The sequence below is a fragment of the Cryptomeria japonica genome, chromosome 9, assembly GCF_030272615.1.
Source record: "Cryptomeria japonica chromosome 9, Sugi_1.0, whole genome shotgun sequence".
Taxonomy (NCBI): Eukaryota; Viridiplantae; Streptophyta; class Pinopsida; order Cupressales; family Cupressaceae; genus Cryptomeria; species Cryptomeria japonica.
This window is the reverse complement of record NC_081413.1, coordinates 598,860,797-598,884,861: the sequence shown is the minus strand read 5'-3', so window position 1 is coordinate 598,884,861 and position 24,065 is coordinate 598,860,797. Positions and strand designations below refer to the sequence as shown.

Here is a 24,065-nt window from a genome sequence, read left to right as displayed (position 1 = left end):
ACCATTCTTAAACCCATTAGTTCATTAGTCGTTTTTTATCATCTTCAAAAAAAATTGGCCATGTTAACAGGGAATAGTTATCACATTCCGAGGTTTGTTTTGACTACTCCTGGGTTTCGAGATCATAATATCATTCCAATTTAACATCATCATGCATTGCCCAAGGTTTTTATTTCTAAAATTTAATGAATGCTTCCCTTACCAAAAATAACACTTTTCAGAAGACTCTTAACTCCTAAATCTTCATTAAGTTTACAATGTGATTCGAAGCAAAATATTTGCTTGTCTAGTTTTCCATAAACATACAAAATCTATAGGATCTGCATCTCTTTGTAAAATGCACACCTCCAACCTAGAATACTAATAAATGGAATAGATCTTCACCAAGCATCTGGGCTGGATGAAAAGAATAAGCTCAATAAATACTCCTGTAGCCCACTTATTTCCTAAAAATGCCCATTTTCACTTCCTGATATACTGTACATTCAAATCAAGTTTGGCATATCCCAGAATCGACGGATAACCAAGGGCATCTCTTACCAATGAACTGCAACAGATCAATACTCAACTCTCTGTATAACTTAATAAAATCAAATTATGGCCCTAGATGAAAAACCATATCCATCAGGGTGCTTTTTCCGCCAATCCCAGGCTATACTAAGGCTTTTCTTGAGATCCGTATATTTTGCAGTCCAATTCAACTCTTGATAAATTTTGGAGGGATCACTATACACTTCTGCATAATCTCCAGGCCGCCGATCAAGATACTCTACTGTAATATTGACTCCTGTTGCAGCCTTACAAGCTTCTACAAATTCCTTGACTGACCTTCCTGTTGACATGAAAATAATGTGAATCACGCATGAGCATATCCACAAAAAGTCTCAATCATGCTGGTGACTAAATCTGACAAGAGAAACAATAAAGAACCATATTTAACCTCGCATCTTACATACCTTTGCCAGTGCCAACATTATATATGTGTACTTCACTATGACGAGCATTAGCCAATGCTTTAACATGTGCATCCACCAAATCAGTCACATCAATGTAATCTCTAATACAGGTACCATCAGGGGTGCTATAATCTGTTCCTCTAACCTGCAATAATGCCAGAATAGAGAAACCATCACAATCAGATTACATTCATGACAGTGATTTCTACATTAATAGTGAAACTCAAGAAAATAATAGTTTGCAGATCTGAAATTGGCATTGAATGACTGGTCTGGCAAACATCACAAAACTAAACATAAAAATAAAAATTGGAGTGTGAACTAAAGAAAGTAGATTCCAGATGTCATTTGAGATCTCCAAATCCATACATATGTCCTTGAATTTTTTATTTATCCCCAAAACAACTCCAAATTTCATTGGTACCGTGGAATGTACTTGCCTCCACCATGTTATTTACAACAGTAACATAATGCATGCAAGCATTGCTGCCTCCCAAGGTGATTTACAGCTTTAGGCTCAAGCCCAACTAATGGGACTTGATATTTTTGTAACGACAGTATTCAAGAATTATAGCATCTCATATGAAATTAATAATGTTCAAGAAACTCAACACTGGAGATGCTAACCTGGACTAGCTGTATTGGCTTAACCCACTAAACCAGAAATATTGCAGGTTAAGATTTGACACCTGAAGTGGCACAGTGGAATTTTGAATGACACATTGGCATCCTATACAAAATGCAATTATCTGTCTACCCTCGTACAGTTTCCGTTGTATTAAGTTAAATAAATAGAGAGCAAAGTTTTAAAAAGTGTTGTGAGAATTGCCAAGGACCTGAGCAGACTCACAAGACCAGGTACAAGACAGGGTGGGTGAGACTCTGGCCTCAATTCAGAATCCTCCAAATTTCAGATCAAAACTTGCAAATCTGTGTTTTAAAGGCAAGAAAGAGAAGTTTCCTTTTTAAAAAAACAAAAACATAAACATAAAAAGGTTACTAAGACATTTGAAAAAGGCCCCATGAGCATTTCAACCCTTTTTTGACATGCCCAATGCATCCATATTCTCCTTGCTTGATCTTAGTTTTTCATTCTCTCTTTAAAGGAGTTGATCTTTCTTGTACAATAGCTGGATGTAGTTGGATTGAATGTTCTGTGCAAAACAGGAGCTGATGTAGAGAGTTGGATTTATGTTGCACATATTTTTACTTTCAATGTCAAGCATCAAGTTAACGTAAATGCTAAATGGAACAAACCCTTCCCTCTTTCTTTCTCTCATGCTTTGCCTCCCTCATTCTTCATAGATTCCAAATTCAAAATCTAAAGAAGATAAAATGATAGGTTTTATCACTGCCACATAGAAAAGACTCTAGGTTTTATCACTGCCACATAGAAAAGACTCTGCCTAGAAGGATGGGAATCAAGGGGAGAAGAGAAGGCAAATATTTTGCAAGTATTGTAGTGCAGAGTTTCTAGAACATATTAATAGCCTCAAATAGTACGTTGTTTGCATACTTGGATGTGCCATGTCATTATACAAAATCAATCGGAGGTTGCCAAGGAGGTGATGGCTCAGTTGGAGAAACTTTAGGAAAGGATGGGGCAAAGGGTAAAGGTAAAACCAACAAATACCTGTCCCTTCCACTCCTACAAATATCAGAACAAGTTCTAGCATCATTGGGCCTAAAGCTCATAGTTTGAGGCAGTGCTTTGTGCCATGTAGTGCTTCTAGTTCCCAACCATCATTGAAAACTAGAGTTTCTCCAAGTTTTGGGGATGGGGGAACAAGGTTTCCAAGATTTTAGGGAAGCTATTAAAATAATATACCAGAATTTACATTTTAATTTTTTTAAAACAAACAGCCTAACCAACTCAAAAAAGCTAAAAGAAGTTGAATTTTTTTTTTAAATTATTAAAATACCTAAACAAAAAATATAAAACATGCACCCATACAAAGTATATTACTCTTGAAAATTCTCTACAACTGAGCGAAGGTGATCATGTAGGGTATCTGGGTCAATGTCAGTTTGAAACAAATTTGATTATAATGTCAATGAATTTAATGTGCTTAGTGTAAGTGTGTTCAGTATGATAATATTTGATAACATCATTCAGCCATAAAAAATTAAGTTTGAATGGTTGAAAGTATTTCCTACTAAAAGCACAGGATAAGAATCTCTTCTTGTGGGCATCCTCCCAGTCTTCAGTAGTTTAATGTTGAATTAACCTTCATCTAAACAAGGCTCTTAGCTGGCATTCAAAAATAAACCTTAGACGACCACAAGTTTGCCATCCAGTTTCCATTCAACTTATCCCCAACTTTCATTTATGCAAGTCAGTTTTATTCCTTGCTTCTAACTAGCAAGGCTTTCCTCTCTACATTCCTGCAAGTAAAATAGATGCCTACGAGTTGATGTTTATCATTTGTTTGTGAATGCATTTTGATTCAACAGGAATTTGTCTGAGAAACAATTCATTCCAGTTCCTGTGCAAACAGACTGGAATCAAATGTGACAAATTCTGGTAACTGTGTGCTATAAACGTAGCTTCACTGAATCAGGAAGGCTACCTAGATTCCTAACTCTCCACTGTACCCTGCCTGTGAAAGCTTAATTTCAGTCACAAGCAGCACATGGGAAACCATCCACCTTTTTTGTTGTTTAGAAGGTGCAGCATGTGGGGACACCCTGATGTCCCTAGAATGCCAAAGTGTCCCCAATTTTAATTTTAACAAAAAAAAGGGGTGTCGGTGTCACTTGCACCTCCCAGGAACCTTCCAGTTTTCTACAGAAGGGGTGAAAAGGAGAAGAGAGAAGGTCATGTCTTGTAAACAAAGCGTTTGGTACTGGTGTCAGTTCACATTGTTTTTTATTAGGTAAACAGGTTTTCAAAAGGCCATGTTGTTGGAAAGCACAGACTGAACAATTATAAACGACTGTTGGTGAGGAGAGTGATGAGTGAATTGATTCTGGTATTTTTGTGCCATTTGCTTCAATGTGGCATTTTTTGCTTTCAGAGTTCTGTTATTTATTTTAATTGCAAAATTTTATTTTATTTTCAGTCCTAAAATATGTTTTTTGTGTGTTTGAAACCCCCACATTGACATGCATTAGTAGATGATATTGTTGTAGTTGGTCAAAAGTTAAAAGGCCCTTATATTAATGACCTGAGTGAGTCGATATTGACAAAGAAGGTGGCAGATGTTCAGTCAATCATTAATGAGCAGTAAGCTATTTGGAGGTAGAAGGGCTGCACTTTCATGTCCATTTGATAGACTGAAGCAAAAAGTAAGCCACTGACTAATTTCTTGATTTATTCTTCCAGAGGCGAAATGCCGATTATTTGTGGGTAACTGTGGTATTTCAGAAAAAGTTTTGAGTAGAGGTGGGTAAGAAAAATGTGGTGCGAGCAATCACCAACACTGCAGCAAATTATGCTGCTGAAAGTAGAATACTAATGGTGACTCCACAATGTTTTGGACTCCCTAACGTATTGCATTCACTTAATGCTCGAGGATATTGCCAAAATGGAGTGCACCAAGCTAGTTGGGGAGTGTGAGCACAACATTAGAGCCATGCCAGGGTACTTTCTTCAATAGGAGAGTTCATAGATAACAAAGGCACTGGTCTAACTTAGTGTAACCCATTTTACAATATAATTCATTGCCTTGTAATCTTTGATACAAGAAAAGCTTCTTTGAAGTAATTTTTTATAAACAAGTAGTAGGAGTTAAGTTCAGCATTAGATATATGAGGGATACGGACCAAGATAAAGAATAAATTTGACTTTTCTATGGCAGCGTGGAGATAAAGTATGGACTTGTTCGAGATATCATTGACCTGTGCTAGATAAAACTTCATAGGCCACTTATACTTGTGCTTACTTTCTCAATCTAGCTTTCTCAATGAAGGTTCTGAAGACCTTCACTGAATTTATGTAGCCACATTTGTAGTTTGGGACAAAGTTCAAGTCCGAGATTGAGATCTACAAACAAGTACAAGGAGATCTCTTTTCTCAAGGAATTTGCAAGTCCACAAGAACAATGTAATGTCCCCTACTAGGTTAGGCTTCCTTTAACCACAATTAATCTATTTCCATATACTTATGCCTTAAACTAGATTGATTAAGAATCAAGTCTATCTTAACATGAAACAAATCTGTGATATTCTATGTTTCTTTAGTCTATCAAGTACTTGCTAATTTACCTTACTTGATAATTAGTCTTGTTCAGATTCATGTATAAATCATTTACATATTAATTAATTACTAGTTATATGAATTATCAATTTCCAAAAGATATTAATTATAATTATTATATTAATATCTATTGTCATATCAATATTTATATATATAACCCAATATTTATCTTTATACTGTGAACCTACAGTGTAGTGGTTCATACCTGCTGTCTTACGGGTAGGGAGTTACCTCTCATGCCTGTGTGAATGCCTTCCCAAGGCAATCGAACTCCCTCTTGTGTTTCTCCTTTCCTGTCGTGGCATTCCTTTTTCTTCCTATTTCCCCCAAACATATGCCCCCCTTCAAATGATTATTGATGCCATTTAATATCAATGCTGAGATTGGACGAGTGGTGACTCTACATTGCATCGCACCCTTAATATAAAACTCTTCTTCGCACTCCTTATGGTTAACTACTCAATAATTTGTTAGACGTTGATCTTAGACCTCTCTTTGGCGGCGATATTGGAATTTGCTTAGTTGAGTTGATCGACTAAGACTTAATAATGATTTAATCATTCTTTATAACATGATATGTAATCTACTTACTTGCTGATCGCCGCAACATTTACTTGTAGCGATTATGATTGTTTGTTGCTGATTGGTAAGTATATCACTGCAGACATTGAATCCGCATCATGATATCGATAATGTCATATTTGCCACTAAGGATTACTTGTTGTAGTCTTTGACCATGAATCGCTGACAATAAATTTAAACAAATTGCTGCATAAGTCGCATGGGGGTGTCACTGTTCTGGTATGGGCCTCATAATATGATCGTTATTCCAGAATTGATTATTTAGAAAACATAATCCCTAAATTTTCTTTGATTACTGACTCTGATAATTACGTAGCTTGTTTATAGAATCAGTCCTACTTAGTAGACATCGACTTCTTCCAAATTAGTGCCACTGTGGTCATGGTTTAGTCATGAATATTTATCTTCAGAATATTATCATTAATGAATATTAAATAATAATATTAATAAACAAACAAGTACTTAATAATTTCAATTAATCTTTCATTAATAAATAATATATTAATTAGTAATAATTATTTTATTTAAGTTTTATACATATAATGATTAGGGAGGGGACATGACAAACAAAGTCTAGGCCAAATAAATTTTGCATCCTTTCAATCAATGATTTTAATCATTTCCTTTTTTGCTGTTAAATATTGATTTTTTGTTACTTGTAAATATTAAAACATCTTAATATTTTTAGAACAAATAATGGCAAGAAAAATTTTGCACTAAGGGACACAATCTTTGGATTGTTAACCAATTATTGAGTCAACCATGCAATGCTTCAGGTTGTGAGTGCAACTGGAGTATGTTTGAACACTTACACTCAGAAGAACACAATTGGTTGTCAATTCAAAAAGCATGAATGACCTCATATTTGTGCATGACAACCTACACTTCCACTACAAGAAGATTATAGCAATAGATTAAGAATTCAGCCAAATTGAGCTCAAAAAAAAGGTCCTACATTTAAGTGGACTACCATGAATGATGGCCTAATATCTACAAAGCATGATGCATGGGTCGATCAAATTGATCATGAGGTGAAGCTTCTAATTATAAGGGAGGTGCGAGTTCATACAGCTATAGACACAGAAATTGAGTATGATCTCACTGCTACCCCTTCTACAAATCAGTTGTGACTAAAAGCATCTAGCTCTCAACCTTGGTTTGATCTTTTCATGTTCTTTACTAATTAATCAACATGGATTCATAAATCTGCTTTTTGAGTGCAAAAGAAAAAAGTATAACTATCAAAGCAATTATTCATTCATATCAACTTTCAAGTTTCGAGTTCAATTGTCAATACTACATTATTTACTTACTTTTTAGTATATTCATATGTTGCCAAAACAGCCTATTCCTTCACTGACTCTAGGTACAATTCATACAATGATTGGGTGCCACCCAAAATCCCTACAAAATCGACCAAGGTCCACATTTGAATAGTCTAAACATTTTTCCTCTCCACTTGCTGATCTAGGCAAATTTGATGCTAACAAGGCAATTTTAAGTGAACTGTGATGCAATTCCAGAGTCTCGCATTATTTTCCTGGTTTTTTTAACATTTTCGTTTCAGAAAACCCCTAGCCAACATATAATCTTCCCAAAAAGCATAAAATGTTGCTCATTTTCAAGTGCTTGTGTGTGACATACCTACAAAAGCAAAAAAAACCTAACCAACAAATAGAAAAAATGTGCTGCTGCCTAAGTCACAAGGTTCGAATTCGACAGCCATGAAATTCGGATGAAATTCAACAAGGGAAAATTTGAAAAAAAAATCGGATAAAATTCCCCTTCTATAATTTTGTTTATTTTTAAATATATGTATACTTCTAATAAATTATCAGAATAGCGACCCTTGTTGGAGAAAATCTGAGGGCGACCCAGCATTTGCAGACACCCATGACCCAATAGATACAAAGCATATACAAAGAATACCCACGACCAGCTGAGTTGTGTTTATAGGCGGATGGCAGTGCTTTATAGAGGAAAATCGATTAAATTCAATTTCTTTTATAGAAGTTTGAAATTCGATTAAATTCGAACCTCATCCATGAAAATCGCCGTATCCTGTGACTTAGGCTGCTGCTATTGTTTCTTGTTGCACAATCCTCCACCCTCAACTAATAGTTGGTCACTAGGTAAGACTCATTCATGAATAAACTTCTTGAAAGTGATTATGGTTCAAAACTTCAAAGAATATAATAATGTTTTGTCATTTGAGCAACAATTTTCATTTTAGTATTTTCAAAAAAAAAAATTGTTTTGATTTTTTGAATAAATTGTAAAATTAAAAAAAAAAATATTAGCAAAATGAAAATTTAAAAACATTTTTGTTATTAAATTAAAAAGTTGTATATTTCAATACAGTTTATAAATTTTCATTTCAGTATAGTATAGTTTTGAAATCATTTTAAAATTTTACAATTTACTCAAAAAACAATGTTAAAATTTATCACCTATCAACAAAAAATGTTAAAATTATTAATATATCTGTAACCTTATATTATTAATATATTGTATATTGTATATTATAAGTTTCAAAACCTATACACTACATATTAATAGTATTTATAAATTTAGAAACCTGTATGCAATATTATAAATATACTTATTTTTAAGCCGCTATGGCATAATGTGATGGTTAAATCATGGCAATGTTGTTGTAGCCACCAAGGTTCAAACTCTCATTGGACTATTGTGATCGCAAGCATTGTGTCCTCACTAATCCATTGTCCTCACAGGTTTGAATCTTCACGATTATGTTGTTGGCATTCATAACAATGACTTAGTGTACTTACAGGCTTTGAGCCCTTGCTAGGCTATTGGGTCACGGATTTGGACTATTCACATTAATGTGTGTGCTCATACAAGGGATTTGGTCCCTTGTTTTCAAAACTTGCTGTAGAGAGCACAATGGCAGCCAGTACTAGCTCCATTGACTAACCTACCTTCAAAATAAACCCAAACTCACCATTGTGGAAATGAAAGCTTGTATAAGAAATAATGGTGCACTTGTGCCACATCTTCAAATAGCAGATTCCAGAATATATTAGAGAGCAGGTGGAACTAGATGCAAGAGTTTCCTATAGAGCAAAGCATCCTTTGAGTAGGAAATCACGAACGGCTTATCCATTTGATAGCATATTCACTAATGTTATACTAAAGAGCCATGCATTTTTTGACAAGAGTGAAGAAGAGACCACTATTATGAAGAGAACAAGTGGACACTTGAGATCCATTTTAAAATAGCACTAGAGATATTACAAATCAAACTGTTGCAAGATGCCTCTAAGCAAACGATTTATCCTTCAATATTTTCAATAACCATAATGGCAAGATATATTCAAAACAGTAAATGGGGCTCCAGAAGGATACATGGGTGCAGGTTACGAGGGAGGTGCAGAACACCTTACTAGCAAAGGAGGTTAAAAATAAATACACTTCATCAACTCCCATAAAGAATTCCAAGAAACAAATAGGGATATTTGTTGTTTACGATGGGTGGAAGAATGAGAGAAATTGGTCATTGATCAGTGTGATTGCAATATCCCCTACAAGGGGAATGGTTTTTTGTAGGGTCATATACTGTGAGGGGTCGATGAATGATGCACAAAATATCATTGACATCCTTATACAATGCATTCAAGAAGAGGGACCTCAAAATGTTGTCCAAATCATAATGGACAATGCAAACAATTATAAATTGGCTAGTGTGTTGGTTGAGACACCGTTTTCACATATTTTAAATACCTTGTGTTGTCCACTTGCTCAACCTCTGGCTTTGTTTAGGTTGATGAGATCCAAATATTCATCACAAACCATCACATGTTGCAAACCATATTTAGATCATTCTTGCAAATGGATTTGTCGAAGATAATTGAAACTTTGCCATTTTTAAATTTTAAATTTTACTTTAGAATTACTAATTTATTTTTTTTATTAAGTATGCTTTCCTTTTGTTTTTATTTTTGGATAGTGTGTTGGGACCCAATTCATATCCAACACAATCATCTTGCGATGACTTAATGGTGTAGGAGCCACTTTCTAGCATGGTCATTAACCAAAGTTGCTCCCTATGGAGGCAATTTAGTAGTGAGAGGGCAACAAACGTAAAGCAAATGATACTCGGCGCAACTATATGGAACATCTTTTTAGTTTCATAGAGCATATCTTGAGATGATCTACTTTATTGACAAGGATGGAACATGTTTGAAAAAGGTATACAATGGCATCAACTCAATGATTGAAAAGATGAAATCCATCGTGTATAAAAAAGAGTAAGATCCTCATAATGCTATCTTCAAAGAGGTCCAAACAATTTGTGTTTAGTGGAAGATAATGACAACCCCACTACATCTTATTGCCTTTGCACTAACTCCCAATTTTTACAACAATGAGATTCTTGTTATGTTGTAAAGGGTGCTAACATACAGATGCAGAAGTAAATGAAGGGTAGTGAAAAGCACTTATTAAACTCTTCCTCGATCTTGAAATAGAAGATTTAGGTAGAACGAGTTTGTTGAGTTTGTAGCCTCCAATGTTCAAAGTGTTCTGGTTGTCTATGACAACTATAGGAAGAATACTCACGCTTGGTGGTACCTCAATGGCCATACATTACCACACGCCCACTCTTGCAATGCAAGTAAAATTCTTACTTTTTATTGTACTCTAAATTTGAGTTTTTTTTTCATTTTAAAATAATAAATTAATAGTTTCAAATTTGAAATTTGGTTTACAATTTTCTAATTGTAACTCTCACTTTATCTCAATGGGTTGCTAGTTCCTCTTCATCTAAGCAGAGATTTGGAGTGCATTCTCCTTCATCAGGCCAAGAAGCTAGTTCATGTGCATTCCTAACTGTCTTCTTACTCATAGACAAAATGCCTATAAGGGGGCAAAAAGATGGGGATGTAGATTTTGTGGAGTCGGACACCCCACATACTTTTAATCCCAATTTTAGTGAGATTGCATGTGGTTCTTCTAATCTACTTGCATCATCTATTGTCAATGATGTTAATGTTAGTCTTTGTGATGATCCATTTGATGCTGATTACAAATTGTATTATCTTTATACTGAACAATGAATATCTATCATGGCATTTTTGTTTATAATGAACAATGAATATCAATCATGGCATTCAAGTTTTTGACCAATTAATAGATTGCATTTTTAATTTGTGATATTTATGGTGGTTTTGTTTAGCATATGCATGATATGCGGTATTCTGAATTCAATTCTTGTTTTTTAATTGCAAATATGTATATACTTACGACTTTTATACATTTTTGTATTGATGTACCTGACATGTACCTAGCCCACCAAACAATCTACCATGCTAGCATACGATACCCACATAGATATACCCAATTCAATAATTTAGGTGTATACATGTATGATGGAACTAACTGATTAGTTGTTGTGTATATTCAAAGTTGATTCAATATGAAATTCAATATAATAACCATTTTCCTTAAATATCACCATTTTTACTAATTTTGGATTTTGCTGGTTTTTATTGTTTTTTGGCAAAGTTTTTTCTCAGTCCAAAACCAAATCAAAAACAAGCTTGCTGAGTCCAATTCTCAACCTAATGGTACCACCCAATCATCCTAAATCTTAGCTTGAATTGGAGAATACCCTAAAATGATTCAAACTAACCAAAAGGCCTTATGGCTTCAATAATATGCACAATTAAAGCTTTTTCAATAAAGTTAATTATGCTAATTCAATTTTCTTAATAAAAAAATGCCTCAAAGTTGAACATGACAAAAGTATAGAAGGATATATTTGGTGAACCTTTTCAAAAAGGAGCTATTGCCAAAAAAATTTGGCATTCACCCAACTAATCCATTATATTAGTGTTCTTTAAATGATACCTTTAATCCAGGAATTACTCCACTTGCAGCATCAAAGCATGCACCAGAGATTCGTCCATGCTCTCGAAGCTCTGGTCTTGGTGCTTCACCAAGCCTGCCCTCTGGATCTGATCCAATTACATTGAAATACCTGTAGTTGAAAATTTGTCAATGATATGGAAGGGAATCCTTAGTACAATTTTACACTGCAGTGAAAAGGAAAATTCAAGCAGTAACATGACTTGGACCAAAACATTCATATAAGTAAATCATTAGAGAATCTACCTAGATGTGATATAAGTAAATCATTCAATACAAAAGTAGCTGAAGGTTGTTAGAGCAAAGAGACCTTAGTATCATCACACCAATTTCCGATTTCCTCGAATAGTCCTGGATAATGTCCTCTGCCATTTTCTTAGCCTTCCCATATGGATTAATAGGAACCTACCCACAAGTTCACGACAAAAAGATAAGTTTTGACCAAAGTAAACAAAATTCTACAATTAGAGCTCTTGTACCTTTATTTAGCTATATATATCATTCTCAAAAAGAGTAATTGTTTGTGGTAAAAAGGGCCCACTAGAGGAATAATCTAGTAAATACCTGAGGAGTTTCCTCAGTAATGGGCATTTTAGAAGGCTCTCCATAAGTTGCACATGTGCTTGAATATATCAATTTCTTCACACCATGTGTAGCCATCGCCTCTAGTACTATCAATGTATTTGATGTAATATTGTGATAGTAACTACAAAACCAAATTCTTAAATTATAAATTTTACATTAGAGCAAATAATTCTATTATTAAATTTACATATGAACATATGCTCTGTGATCCAAAATAAAACAAACATAGGAGAAGAAATGAATACCGGAGAGGATCCATTGTGCTCTCACCGACATATGCAACAGCAGCGAAATGCATCACTGCATCAAATGCATTTTCTGCAAATATCTTGTTTACCTGTATTGTAGTTAAGAAGATAATGATTGAAAGCTCAAGCATTAACATAGAGTATAAAAAATATCCAAGCAAGTATTCGAAAAGGATACAGCTCCACTATCACCCAGATCGGCATAAATAAACTGCAGTCTTCCTGGTCCAGGGAATTGCTTTTGGAGAACCTTTATGGCCCCTAGATTCCCCCGTGAAAGGTTATCCTGTTATATTCCAACCAAATACACCATCACAAATTGACAAATGAATTCTTACTGAACTTAGTACCTAAGAGATTTGTCAAATTAAACTAATTAAACCGTACTGAATACTACATTACACACTATAAAAGTAGACATTATTAAACAGTTTCAGCTCAGAAATCACATTAATAACTAATCATACCACAATAGTTACTCTATGTGAATCCCTTAGAAGTCTAGCAGCAGCATGCGACCCAATATAACCCGCACCACCTGTTACCAAGACATGAGTAACTCCTGTCTCATGCCTGGAGAACTGGAACAAGGAATTAATAGCATTAGTTAAAAAAATAGAAGATAAAATAGATTCCTTGAACAAAAATTTTTAAACAACTATTTCCCACTTATTGAGCAAAATCACAAACACTAAAATCATGTCACCTAAATCAGCGATAAATAAGGATCAAATTTTCATGATGTTTTGTTGCTTATCATGACTCAAATCCAACGAATTCCATTTATATTTCTACAACTAAAACTTTTAGGTTTACATAGGCAAGATAGAAAATGTGCTAGAGAAGTTAGTAGGAATAGAGTTTCCCTGGTACAAGGATTACAAATAATGATACATTAACCAGGTGCTGATGTGTAAGGTTCTAAATCCTTCAAAACATTAACCCCCAATCTAACAACAAAATAATGACAAACTGTTTGGTATGTTACTTTGTGCATAGAATTTGTTTCATTCTAAAACCTCAAATTATTCAAGTGAAGCTAAACATGGTCCTCTATTGGGAAAGAATGAGGCACTTGATGGCAAAGGGCAACATAGAGTGCCTTAAATTTGATCTGAGCCAGTCGAAGGATATCTTAGTTTTCTAGGTGAAGCTGAGCCAATACTATACACAAAGGAAGAAATTTTATCATGCTCCTTCTGTTGGCGGGATGTAGCTGGAGCCAAGGAGCAATTGAAATCCCAAAATGCCAACAGCTGGCAGCACAAACTAACTTCAAAAGGAGAAAACCTTGCTGAGAGACATTAGTAGCCCAGTTATGACGATACTGAGGGATATGTAAACATTTATACAGCTGCTTGTCCTGGTGATGATAGATACAAAGAGTTTCAATTAAGATGTAAATTGAATCATGGAACCTAAATCAGTCAATCTAACCATCAGCAAGTCGATGATGGCAAGTGGGGAAGCACAATTGGTGACAAAGAAACTTTCACAACCGTTTCCAAAAGAATTTTCATGAAGCAAGAGCTGCAATAAAAAACAATAGTAACTTGTATCTCAAAAGTGCTCCAAACATTTCTGAAGAACAAGTCAGCAACTTGTGGAGCATCAACTAAATTGATGCAAGGCATAAAACAACTGGCACATCAAAACAACTGGAGTCATGCTGATACTGAATTAAAGGAAGACCAAATTTCTGGAAATTGATTCCTATAGTCACGAAGGTAGTAGCAATGATCAGAAGGCTTACACTAACAACAAAGCAAGCACCTTGAAAGAAATCCTCATACATAGAAGAGCAATTATTGTAATTCCACAAGTTTTGCAAAGCCTTCTATACACCAAAGTGTCCACCATATGAGGATGATAGAACATCCTTGAGTACAAGCTCAAAAGAATGGCCAATGGGAACGTAAATCTGAAATCTTGTATAACAATCTATCTCTTAAATTGAAGTCAAAAGGTGTTTGATTGATCACTTTGGACTGCGAAAAATCATAGATGACCAGACCAATGTGAGGATCTCTGGTGTAAAGATCTTTCCATTAATCATAAAATACATATTGAACATCCAGGATGCTAAAAGCTTGAGAAGCAGAGCAACATAGAATACATAATGACCACCAAATGGGACCCACTTCAAATGTTAATGTTCTTGAATCTTGGATTAAAAGTTTGCTGAGACATGGACCAGCTAGGACTCGAACCTAGGACCTTCCATACGCTGCTGGAGTGCTCTACCACTGAGCTACTGGCCCCTCTTGGACCAGTCCATCATCGGTCCAGGTGTGGCTTATTTCCAACACCAACACCCCCCCTTAAGCCACACCTCTCGTGTGCTTGGGGCTCCTAGCCTAGACCTCGCTCTGATACCATGTTGAGACATGGACCAGCTAGGACTTGAACCTAGGACCTTCCATACGCTGCTGGAGTGCTCTACCACTGAGCTACTGGCCAGTCTTGGACCAGTCCATCATTGGTCCGGGTGTGGCTTATTTCCAACACCAACAAAGTTGATGCACAAATTACCTTCTTATCAAAAAGTAATAGCAACATTGTCTAGTGCTTAGACTAAAGCACAGACTTCTTGGTTACATGTGCTATCATTGAGTTTGACCTATAACAAGAACTTAGAATGATATGACATTGTATGTCCTCCGTAATTAATATTGTGATCTGGCATTTTCAGAAGCCTCGGTCTCAATCTCAAATGGTTGTTTCAAATCAAAAAGAGAATGCACAGTAGTGCAAAGAACATCTTTTAAACAGCCGAATGCTCAAGGCAGTTTCAGGGCTCAAAGCAAGAGTTTTCTTATGAGTGAATTGATGAAATCATGGAGGAGTTGGGTACCATAGAAGTGCTCATGAAAGAACTTACTATGGGAATTGACACCTCCCCAAAATTCTTCAAATCTAAGAGGTTGTATTCGGTGGGACACTCATGAAGACCTTAACTTAAACCAGATCCACAAGTGTGCCATGCTTATCAACAAGAAAGCATGAGTGAATGCATAAAGCTTTCCCAAAGGACTATTTCATCTTTAAATTGGAGCTGGTGTAGACAAACAATATTCAACATTTCATGCACATGGACCATGAAAACATCCCAATCCTTGCTCTATATCATGAAGTCACCTAGCTAAATTGCTACAAATTTGCCAAGACGGGACCTAAAATATCATCTATGATGTAAATGAATTTTACAAGTGCATTGGTAAAGTCAAAAGGCATGACCAACCCCTCACAAAGGCCAAAACTTTTCCACGTATCAAAAGACTTCACATATACTTTGGCAACTCAATATGCTACGACACAATTCTGACACACAAATGATGGTTTGCTAACAAAGGAGATTCATGTATCGCAATCAAGTTTAATATTGGGTACAGCAAGATGGAAACCATAGAGCTATAGAAAGCATCAATTTGGAGTATGTAAGGACAAGAAAATCTGTGTTGGTGAATCATATATTGGAATACCCTGGCTGAATTGAGATTAAATGGTGTAAAAGCTTCAAGAGCTTGAAGAAATTTCACCAAATCCAAATAAGATTAGAAACCTCAAGAAGATGTCACAGCACTCGGAGGATGGGAATCAAAAGTTAGGTAAGTTAAATTGACTACTAATAGAGACTTTAAAAGATGTTGTAGCAAGCATCTAGAGAGCATCAACCTAACCTATAAAAGCATGTGTGCTGAAGTAAAAGAGCTGAAAGGAGAAGTGAAGGGCAAAAGCAAGGCACTGAATGAGTGCAAGAGCAAAGGCCAAAGAACCATGGGGCAAAAAGCAATCCAATAGATAAGCACAGGGCACCCAAGAGAGCAAGAGAGTCAATTGGTAAAGATTTGAAAAAGTCACAAACTTGATAACCAATATGGTTTTGCAAAATTAAAGTTGGAACACTAGACTCCAAGAAAGCAAACATTGTTACTCCATGAGAAACTGTGAATTAAAGCTCTCCCATTTGAAAAGATAAATGGAAAACCCTTTTCTTTTAATCATGGTGCTTTTATGGAATGCCAAAGCTCTGGATTGAGGACATGTGATCTGAAGTGGATCGTGAAAGAACTGTTCAACTTCAGATGGTTGACTTAATCGATTGTACTTCTTAGTTCATAGTTTATATATCTAATCATCTAACGAAGGATTTAGGCAACTTTTACACCTCATAAGACATAATTGGGCAAGACAAATGCAGATTCTGAGGCAGAACAGATGTGAGAGGGGAAAAAAAACAAAAAGCAGTGAACATTTGTCAGAAAAACAAAGCTGCCCAGTACAGCAAGTGAGAGTTGTCTTTCTTTCATTGGTGTATTCAAATGTGTCATGGTCATTTCTAATGTTTCAAGTGATTTGGCCAAAAATTTATCACAACAGTTCACTACACAGGAGGCAGTTTTGCATTAATGTAAGAAGTGGTTTCTCCTGTTTCAAATGCATAAGAGTGATGACAGAAAACGAGCCTCTTCAATTCCTTGTCAATTGGGATCTCCTGTTAACTCTTGTGTTGATTCTTTTCCATAAATATGTCCTCCAGGTGATATGGAATAGGCAATGGACGTAAAACAAGATCACCAAGAGTGGTCTAAAGAAGTATTGTGGACAGCTAGGACGGATAAGAGCAGCTAAAAATGTTTGAAGAAACAAGTAATCCTTAGTATGTTGAAGACCTCGAGGAGGCAACAAGCTTGTAAATTTGCAATTAATATAATGGAAATGAGGAAGTATTGCAAGGAAGCAACAAACTTAATAATTTGTAACTAATATAATGGAAATGAGAAAGTATCGCTCAACTCTTCTAGAGCTTTCCTATATTGTATTTCTCAAGAGCAATTCCTTGTGTCTCTCTCATTCCTATTTTTGTTTAATTGTTATCATTTCTCTTGATTACTTTCATTTCCTGCAATTACTGTACTATCTCAAGCACTTAAAAGAGCATAAACAAGAGATGTTTGGATAAATACACGCATAGCACTTGTTCACAACAGCAGCTAAGAATCAAAACCATTCTCACAAATAGTTTGTGAGCCAACTTACTTTTGTTGCAATGTGTTATTCTGAAACTTGAGGTAAGCCACATGCAGATGGTAACACAGTTGGAATATAAAATAAGATATGCAATGAATGTGAGCATGTTTGAGATTGTGTATGAATGTATGCTGTAGATGACAGCCATGGAGCTGTAGGATGCATCAATTTACATCCTTACATTGTTGTTCCAATAGAATAGAACTTGAATACAACACATAAGTAAAAGAAAAATCAGTATTGTTGAATCATGCATTAGAATATCCAGGCAAAGAATTGATCATATTTCTTGGGCGAGAGATAAATGCAGCAAGGATTTAATCAGTTACTACATCAGGAGATAAGAATGTCAGAAATTGGAAACAAATTACACTTTAACGTATTCTACCACATCCATTGAAACATAACTGAAGCTTATATCCTACTCAACTAGACTTTGAAAGGAAGAAATGTATTGCACGCAAAATTCAAGACAGTAGGTGGTTGAGGCATTAATAGCTTTTGAGAATGTTATGATAAAAAACAGAATATAAAATTAAAAAATATTGAAGTGATTCTTTAATGTTTAAGTTTTGATACCTGATTAAATATACTGATTATAACTTTATTCACCTATGCCTCAGCAGTAACTGGGGTTTATGCTTACCATCTGAGACATTTGCCTTACAAAGGTCTATTACAAATGCTTCCTGTTTGTCAATATTTGTTTGAATTATATAAGGTAATCACTATCTTCTGTAAATGAGTGCTTTAGACGCACCTATCAAGGGATTCGGCTGCTTGATCATGTGATATTACTAGATATTCGATTAGATACAATCTTATTTCCTCTATCGCCCTGAGATAATTATTACAATCACACATAAAAAAGAAAATAGACACCATTATATCATGTTTCCTCTGATTCAAATATTCATTAAAATTTTAAATATATAAAGCTATGGGATCGTAAGAATCTCCACCCAAATGGCTTGCTCCGATGCCTTTGCAATGGTGTGACCTTCACATGTTGGGAAATTGTTATTTTCTTTATAATATATATGAAAACCCCATTTGGCAGACATGAACCCAGATTATACTTTTAAATGGGACATTCATTAAACCAAAATTGGATGATGAAGATATTTCCAATATTTGGCTTGGAAATAGACCCTTTTGAGAAGGTCTAACGGGAAAAACAGAGTAGTAATAAAAAATAAGAGAAAAAACTGATGCCAGGGTTGTTCCATCTAAGTCTTGAGTTGAGCATGATGAAACAAACAAGTGACCTAAACCTCCTTTAAGAAGTGTTCTACCCTGCTTATCTCAGAACATTAACTCTTCCCTCCTGTGACTGGTTAGGAATTAAACTATATTCCTTGGCAGGAAGATGATGCTGAGCACAAAGCTACTTCCACTTGTGCTTCTGAAACTTTGTGCAAAGAAACTGTCTGTTAAGAGAATCCAGGGCTCAAGAATCTGACTCTGCTTTTTTAGCTTTTCAGAATTCATGTGGATTTCAGATGACATAATTCATCAGAAATTTACCCACAAGATGACATGTTTTTGTAACTTATTTTGCTGTTTTCAGAAAACAGGAAATAGAGAAGAAAAAATTTATGCTCTCAATTTTCCTTTAAGCCTGTCTCCCAATATTATGCTTAAATGTAATAAACTGATGAAGCTAATCACATACTTGGCAGATAGCCTTCTATTATAGCATTCCATGCAGACACTTTTGCCATAAGAACACTGGTGAACACAATTTTTCCTCCATGCATATACACAATCTAATCAACATCAGCCATTCCTCTCAAACATGTTACTTTGCTATGAAGATCAGCCATCTATTCTTCCAACCATGTTGTCTCACTAATTCATTTTCTTAACATAAAAGATTTGGCCCTGGTTTTGCAAACATTCCATTTTAGTTGGGGATCATCAATATCTCTAGCTTTCTTGTATGTTAATATTATGCATGGCATAATATTGAAATCCAAAAACCAGATATATTTATACTAGGGTGACTATAATGACTCTGCTCTAAAATTATTTATTCAGATTTAAAGGAAACTCTGCATTTACTGATATCATGCAATTTCTTTCTTCTTAATGTCCATGATCTTGGAAGATTTGATATGCTTTTTTTCCTTTGCCTGATATCTTGCAAACTGCTACAATGGGAAATGTTCTCCAATGTTTGTATTTTCGAAATGCAATCATACTTAAAGTGACATTGTCCTCAAAATATATACCAAAAGGTATATATGAAGAGTTATGACTATTGAAGAGAAGGGGTTATATAAGACGGATAATTCAAGAAGGCGGCATGAAGATATGAAGATATTTTATATTCTTATTTTCCCTTAGGAATATGAACCAAGTTTCTAAAAGTCTGAGGATGAAACCCCTCTTAAGCCTGATATTAAGGACAAAATCCCTTAATTCCAATAACTGAGTTACTGGTTGGAAACCCTAAACTTAAGCAGACTAGGGAGACATTTGGCATTTATACTGAAGATAAATCATTGTATATCAGAGGACGATTTACAGCAGAAGTAATAGGTTAAGTTCTTCATTTCTAAAATATATTCTAAGCACTAAATATAAATTGTTTAATAAATTATTAAATTGCATTTCCAAAGTTAAATTCATACTTATTATTAATTATTCAACATTTATCAAGCTAAAGTTTATTATACTTAAATAAATTAAGAAAAACTTATAAAAGGGACATTACAAAATAATCATAAATCAATGTTTTCAGGAACACCAAAATATTTTTGTTAAGTGTTATTAGAAAGAAGTTAGTTGAATTGATCTAAAAAATGTTTTGCTAGGAGTAATGTTAGACAAAACTTACCACGTTTGAGCCATCAGAACCAGATGAGTGTCTCAGAATGACTATACAGAGAATGGTGAGAAAACTAGCCAATAGAACTTTAGCAAGTAAATGAGGCCTTCGCCTTGATTCAATCTGATCCATTCCTGTAAATAACATAAGATCAGATTTACTATACAAAGGCACAAAGTATCTGACAAGAAATGGATAACATTAACCGGAAAACATATCATGCAAACCACATTGCACCATGCCTATCAGCCATTAGTTTTGTTTAGCCATAAAAGATTTGACAGTTTGTAAGTTATAGGTTAAAAAGTCAATGCTTTAATTGATCCAACTAGAATCTTAATACATTTTGCATATCAATGCCAATCTTTTTTTCATCTACCCTAGTTGTGTGAAATTTTTTAATTTGAGAAAAGATGCTATAGGCCACAACAAGAAAGAAGGAAAACAATTTTATCGTATGGCTACAAAGGGAGTAAAGAAGGAAAACAATAGTGCGGAATAATTTTGAAAACTGATTTAACTAAAAGCGTAAGCATATTTTTTGGTAACATAAACTTATAACAAACCAATGGATAAAATCAAATGGAAAATTTTGACTTTTGAGTATGATACAAACACTTATAGGCTACAAGAACAACCATGTAGGCAGTAGAAAACACCTATTGCAAGCAAGAAAGGCAAATTACATCTAACATGAGAATAAAACAATTTCACTAAGTCTTGATTCCTGTTGTATAATCATTTATATGGAAACATCCATATGAACAAGATTTACCTAAGCCCAAAACTACTTATGAAATGCATTCCACAGAAATTGGAAGGCCAAAAAAGCAAAAAACAGTATAAATTAAAGTTGTCTCTCAAAAAATTGAACTTGTCGAAATACATGATCAAGCAGAAGGTTGATCAACAAATAAAACTTTGCTCAATAGTTGGAAAATATCAACGAACAATGTCTGTCCTTATAGACCTGTACCAATTACAAACCCAATATTTTAATTTTAAAATGCAACTAATAATTGTATGGAAAGAGCTGTTATAACTTTTTGTCGATGAAAATGTTTTGACCATGATAATATCTTTCAAAGTTAAATCATGAGTTCTTGCAAAAGAGAATCATCAGAACACAGGTGACAAAAATGAGACAATGGGTAAGAAGAGTTCAGAGAATCTTGATCAAAATCCAGCCTTCATAAGATTAATGTGTTTTTTGTTGGAGTAAGTGACATCTTTGATTAAGATACAACTTCTGACCAAATGAGGCAAAGGAATTGAGAAAGAGGAAGCTAGTATTAGCATGAAATGTTTCTGAATTTGACTGTGTGACGCTTTTCATCAATGCTTCAGATCAAACTCCATAATCCATCATCAAGATATAAAAAGGACAAAAAAAGAAATGAGTGGTTATTAGCAGAACAAGCTAGCTAAAAGGAAGGCCAGGTCTGCTAGGAAAAGCTTGATTCTGAGCTTCTCTAGATGTTTGGCTTTGTGCCATAATTCCCTGCCATGAAGGGTATTAATTGTAGACATAAAATTTCCCCCGTCCATGAGACTTGTAAGAAATGTTTCTCGATTCGACTGCATGAGCTCTCTCATCAACACTTTGGATCAAACTCCATGATCCATTATCAGGATGTAGGAAGCAAGAGAAGAAAAATGAAACGTTATTAGCAGACCAAGCTAGCTAAAAGGAAGGCCAGGGCTGCTAACTTCTTTGAAAGCTTGATTATGAGCGCTTCTCTAGCTGCTTGGCTTTGATTGAAGCCGGTGATCATTAAAAGAACATTTTATTTATTTTCTCAACCTATTACAAAATGCATAAAAACAACATTTATTGATCAATTGAACAGAATGGCTCTGAAATTAAGAAGAATATCCTCTCAGAGTCATTTAAACACAGGTGAAAGAAGTAATCTAGTAATATTGATTCAAAGTAAAGACAACTCGTGGCTACAAGCTGCAGGGTATAGTGTAGAACTTAAGTGCATGGGCCACTGAGAGGATTGTTGCATGTCTGTGAAACATAATTGCATATAATATCAATATCTTCACTGAAAAGCCCTCAAGGAAGAAAAAAACGCGTCGTCTATCTAAACTCCATAACAGTCGATACAATGACCTGACAATTATTCGTACTTTGCACTAGCATAACTATGGGAGACCATAATGTAAAAATTAATATAAGATTTGACTAATGATGTAATATAACTTCCAGTATGATGGGAATGGGAGACCATAATGTAAAAATTATTATAAGATTTGACTAATGATGTAATATAACTTCCAGTATGATGGGAATCTTGGCAGGTGCAAGAGATAGTCCATGTTTTCGCTTTTGGATCTCATTTTCAAAGAGTTGTCAGACACCGACACAGAGATATGGATTCGTGGCTTTCCCGTTGCCATCCTCTGTAATGAAGTCTAAACCCTTTCCTTTGTAAAGTCTAATATATTTATGCCTTAATCAATGGAGATCTCCCTTTAATAACCGTTTCTGCTTAGGGAATGATGTAGATGAATTTCCGTCCTCGGTTATGGCTGAACTAGTTAGAAATAAAGAATTCCCATGGAAAGTATTGCTCTACTTAAGCAAAAATGTATAAATCCCTGGTAGGATGAACAGAGAAAACTCCACTTACTGCTAACAATAATGTTTCACTTATCTCAGAATTTACCAGTGTCAAATCAGAATACCCTACCATTCTGCACCACTAATATAACTGTATCATAATTTAACTGACACGTTTTATAGAGAAAAAGAGTGTCCTACACCACTGAAACCACTGCATATGTCATCTTCCCAGTAAAAAGCTGACAAACTCCTGTACTCATCAAAGTCATAACTTAGCAAATTGCATTAGACGAAAACCGCCCAAATTTTCACAAGCACTTCAAAGTTCTTTCCAAAAGCAAAACCAGAAAACCGAATTTACTTACAGAAAAGGCTGAAAACACAAAAGCTAACAGTAACCCACATCACCAAGCAAGTAAACAAACAGTTCGTGAGAGAAAATTCACCAATCAAGCCCGGTGATCTGGGGGCTCGAGGCGGGCTCCTCCGTCGACCGAAGGCGAACATCACAATTCCTCCTCCAACACCCCAAACCCTTCAATTCCCAAAAATTGAATCAATTAACAGAAATATCTGCCAAAATCTTCCCCTCCGAGCTCATTAATAAGCTCGATGTCCTCCCTTATGGTGCAATTTTGAGTTAACGTCGTAAAGCCGTGCAAGAAGCGTGAATGGAGGAAAGGAAGAAACAGGTGGGCAGGAATTAGTCGTGAGAGAAGAATGAATTAGTATTTATTTTTAATTTAAGAAATGGAGGGAGAGAGAAGATCCATGATCACCGGCACAGACAGTCACACAGCCGGCAGCCCACCTTATCTGACTCGCAAGTTTATATTGACTTTCGGAGACATGAACAGCTAATTATGCCTGCTTTGAGCTTAAGCAGATCTTGCCGTCCATTTTTATGGGTGGAATTAGGCAGCTGTGACGTCAGATTCCGGCCATGGTTTTCAATTTTCTTGCTTCTTCCGTTGACAATTCACAGATGCCCGTAACGTGCTGTGACGTGGAATGAAATGAAACGGGTTTGGTATCTTGAAATATGTGTTAAATATGTTAATTATGTATATTTACTGTAAATTGACGCGTATAATTTGGGAAGGCACTGTCCAGATCCTCCATTCCAGGGCGGCTTTAAAACTGTATGATCTAACGGTTTGCTGTGCATCAT

The 24,065-nt window shown here is 35.1% G+C and overlaps 1 protein-coding gene across 1 annotated transcript; it reads right to left on the bottom strand.

The window, feature by feature from the left end:
• Window positions 1-222: 222 nt before the first annotated feature.
• On the bottom strand, window positions 223-23,724 carry LOC131074499 (probable UDP-arabinose 4-epimerase 2). The gene is made up of 10 exons (XM_058011129.2): window positions 23,341-23,724; window positions 20,332-20,456; window positions 12,926-13,039; window positions 12,637-12,744; window positions 12,456-12,547; window positions 12,190-12,331; window positions 11,936-12,030; window positions 11,608-11,737; window positions 957-1,101; window positions 223-832 (listed from the first exon to the last, which is right to left on the bottom strand). Exons 1-10 carry the CDS (start codon window positions 23,399-23,401, stop codon window positions 591-593), a joined length of 1,254 nt encoding a protein of 417 aa, XP_057867112.1. The 5' UTR covers window positions 23,402-23,724; the 3' UTR covers window positions 223-590.
• Window positions 23,725-24,065: the final 341 nt, after the last annotated feature.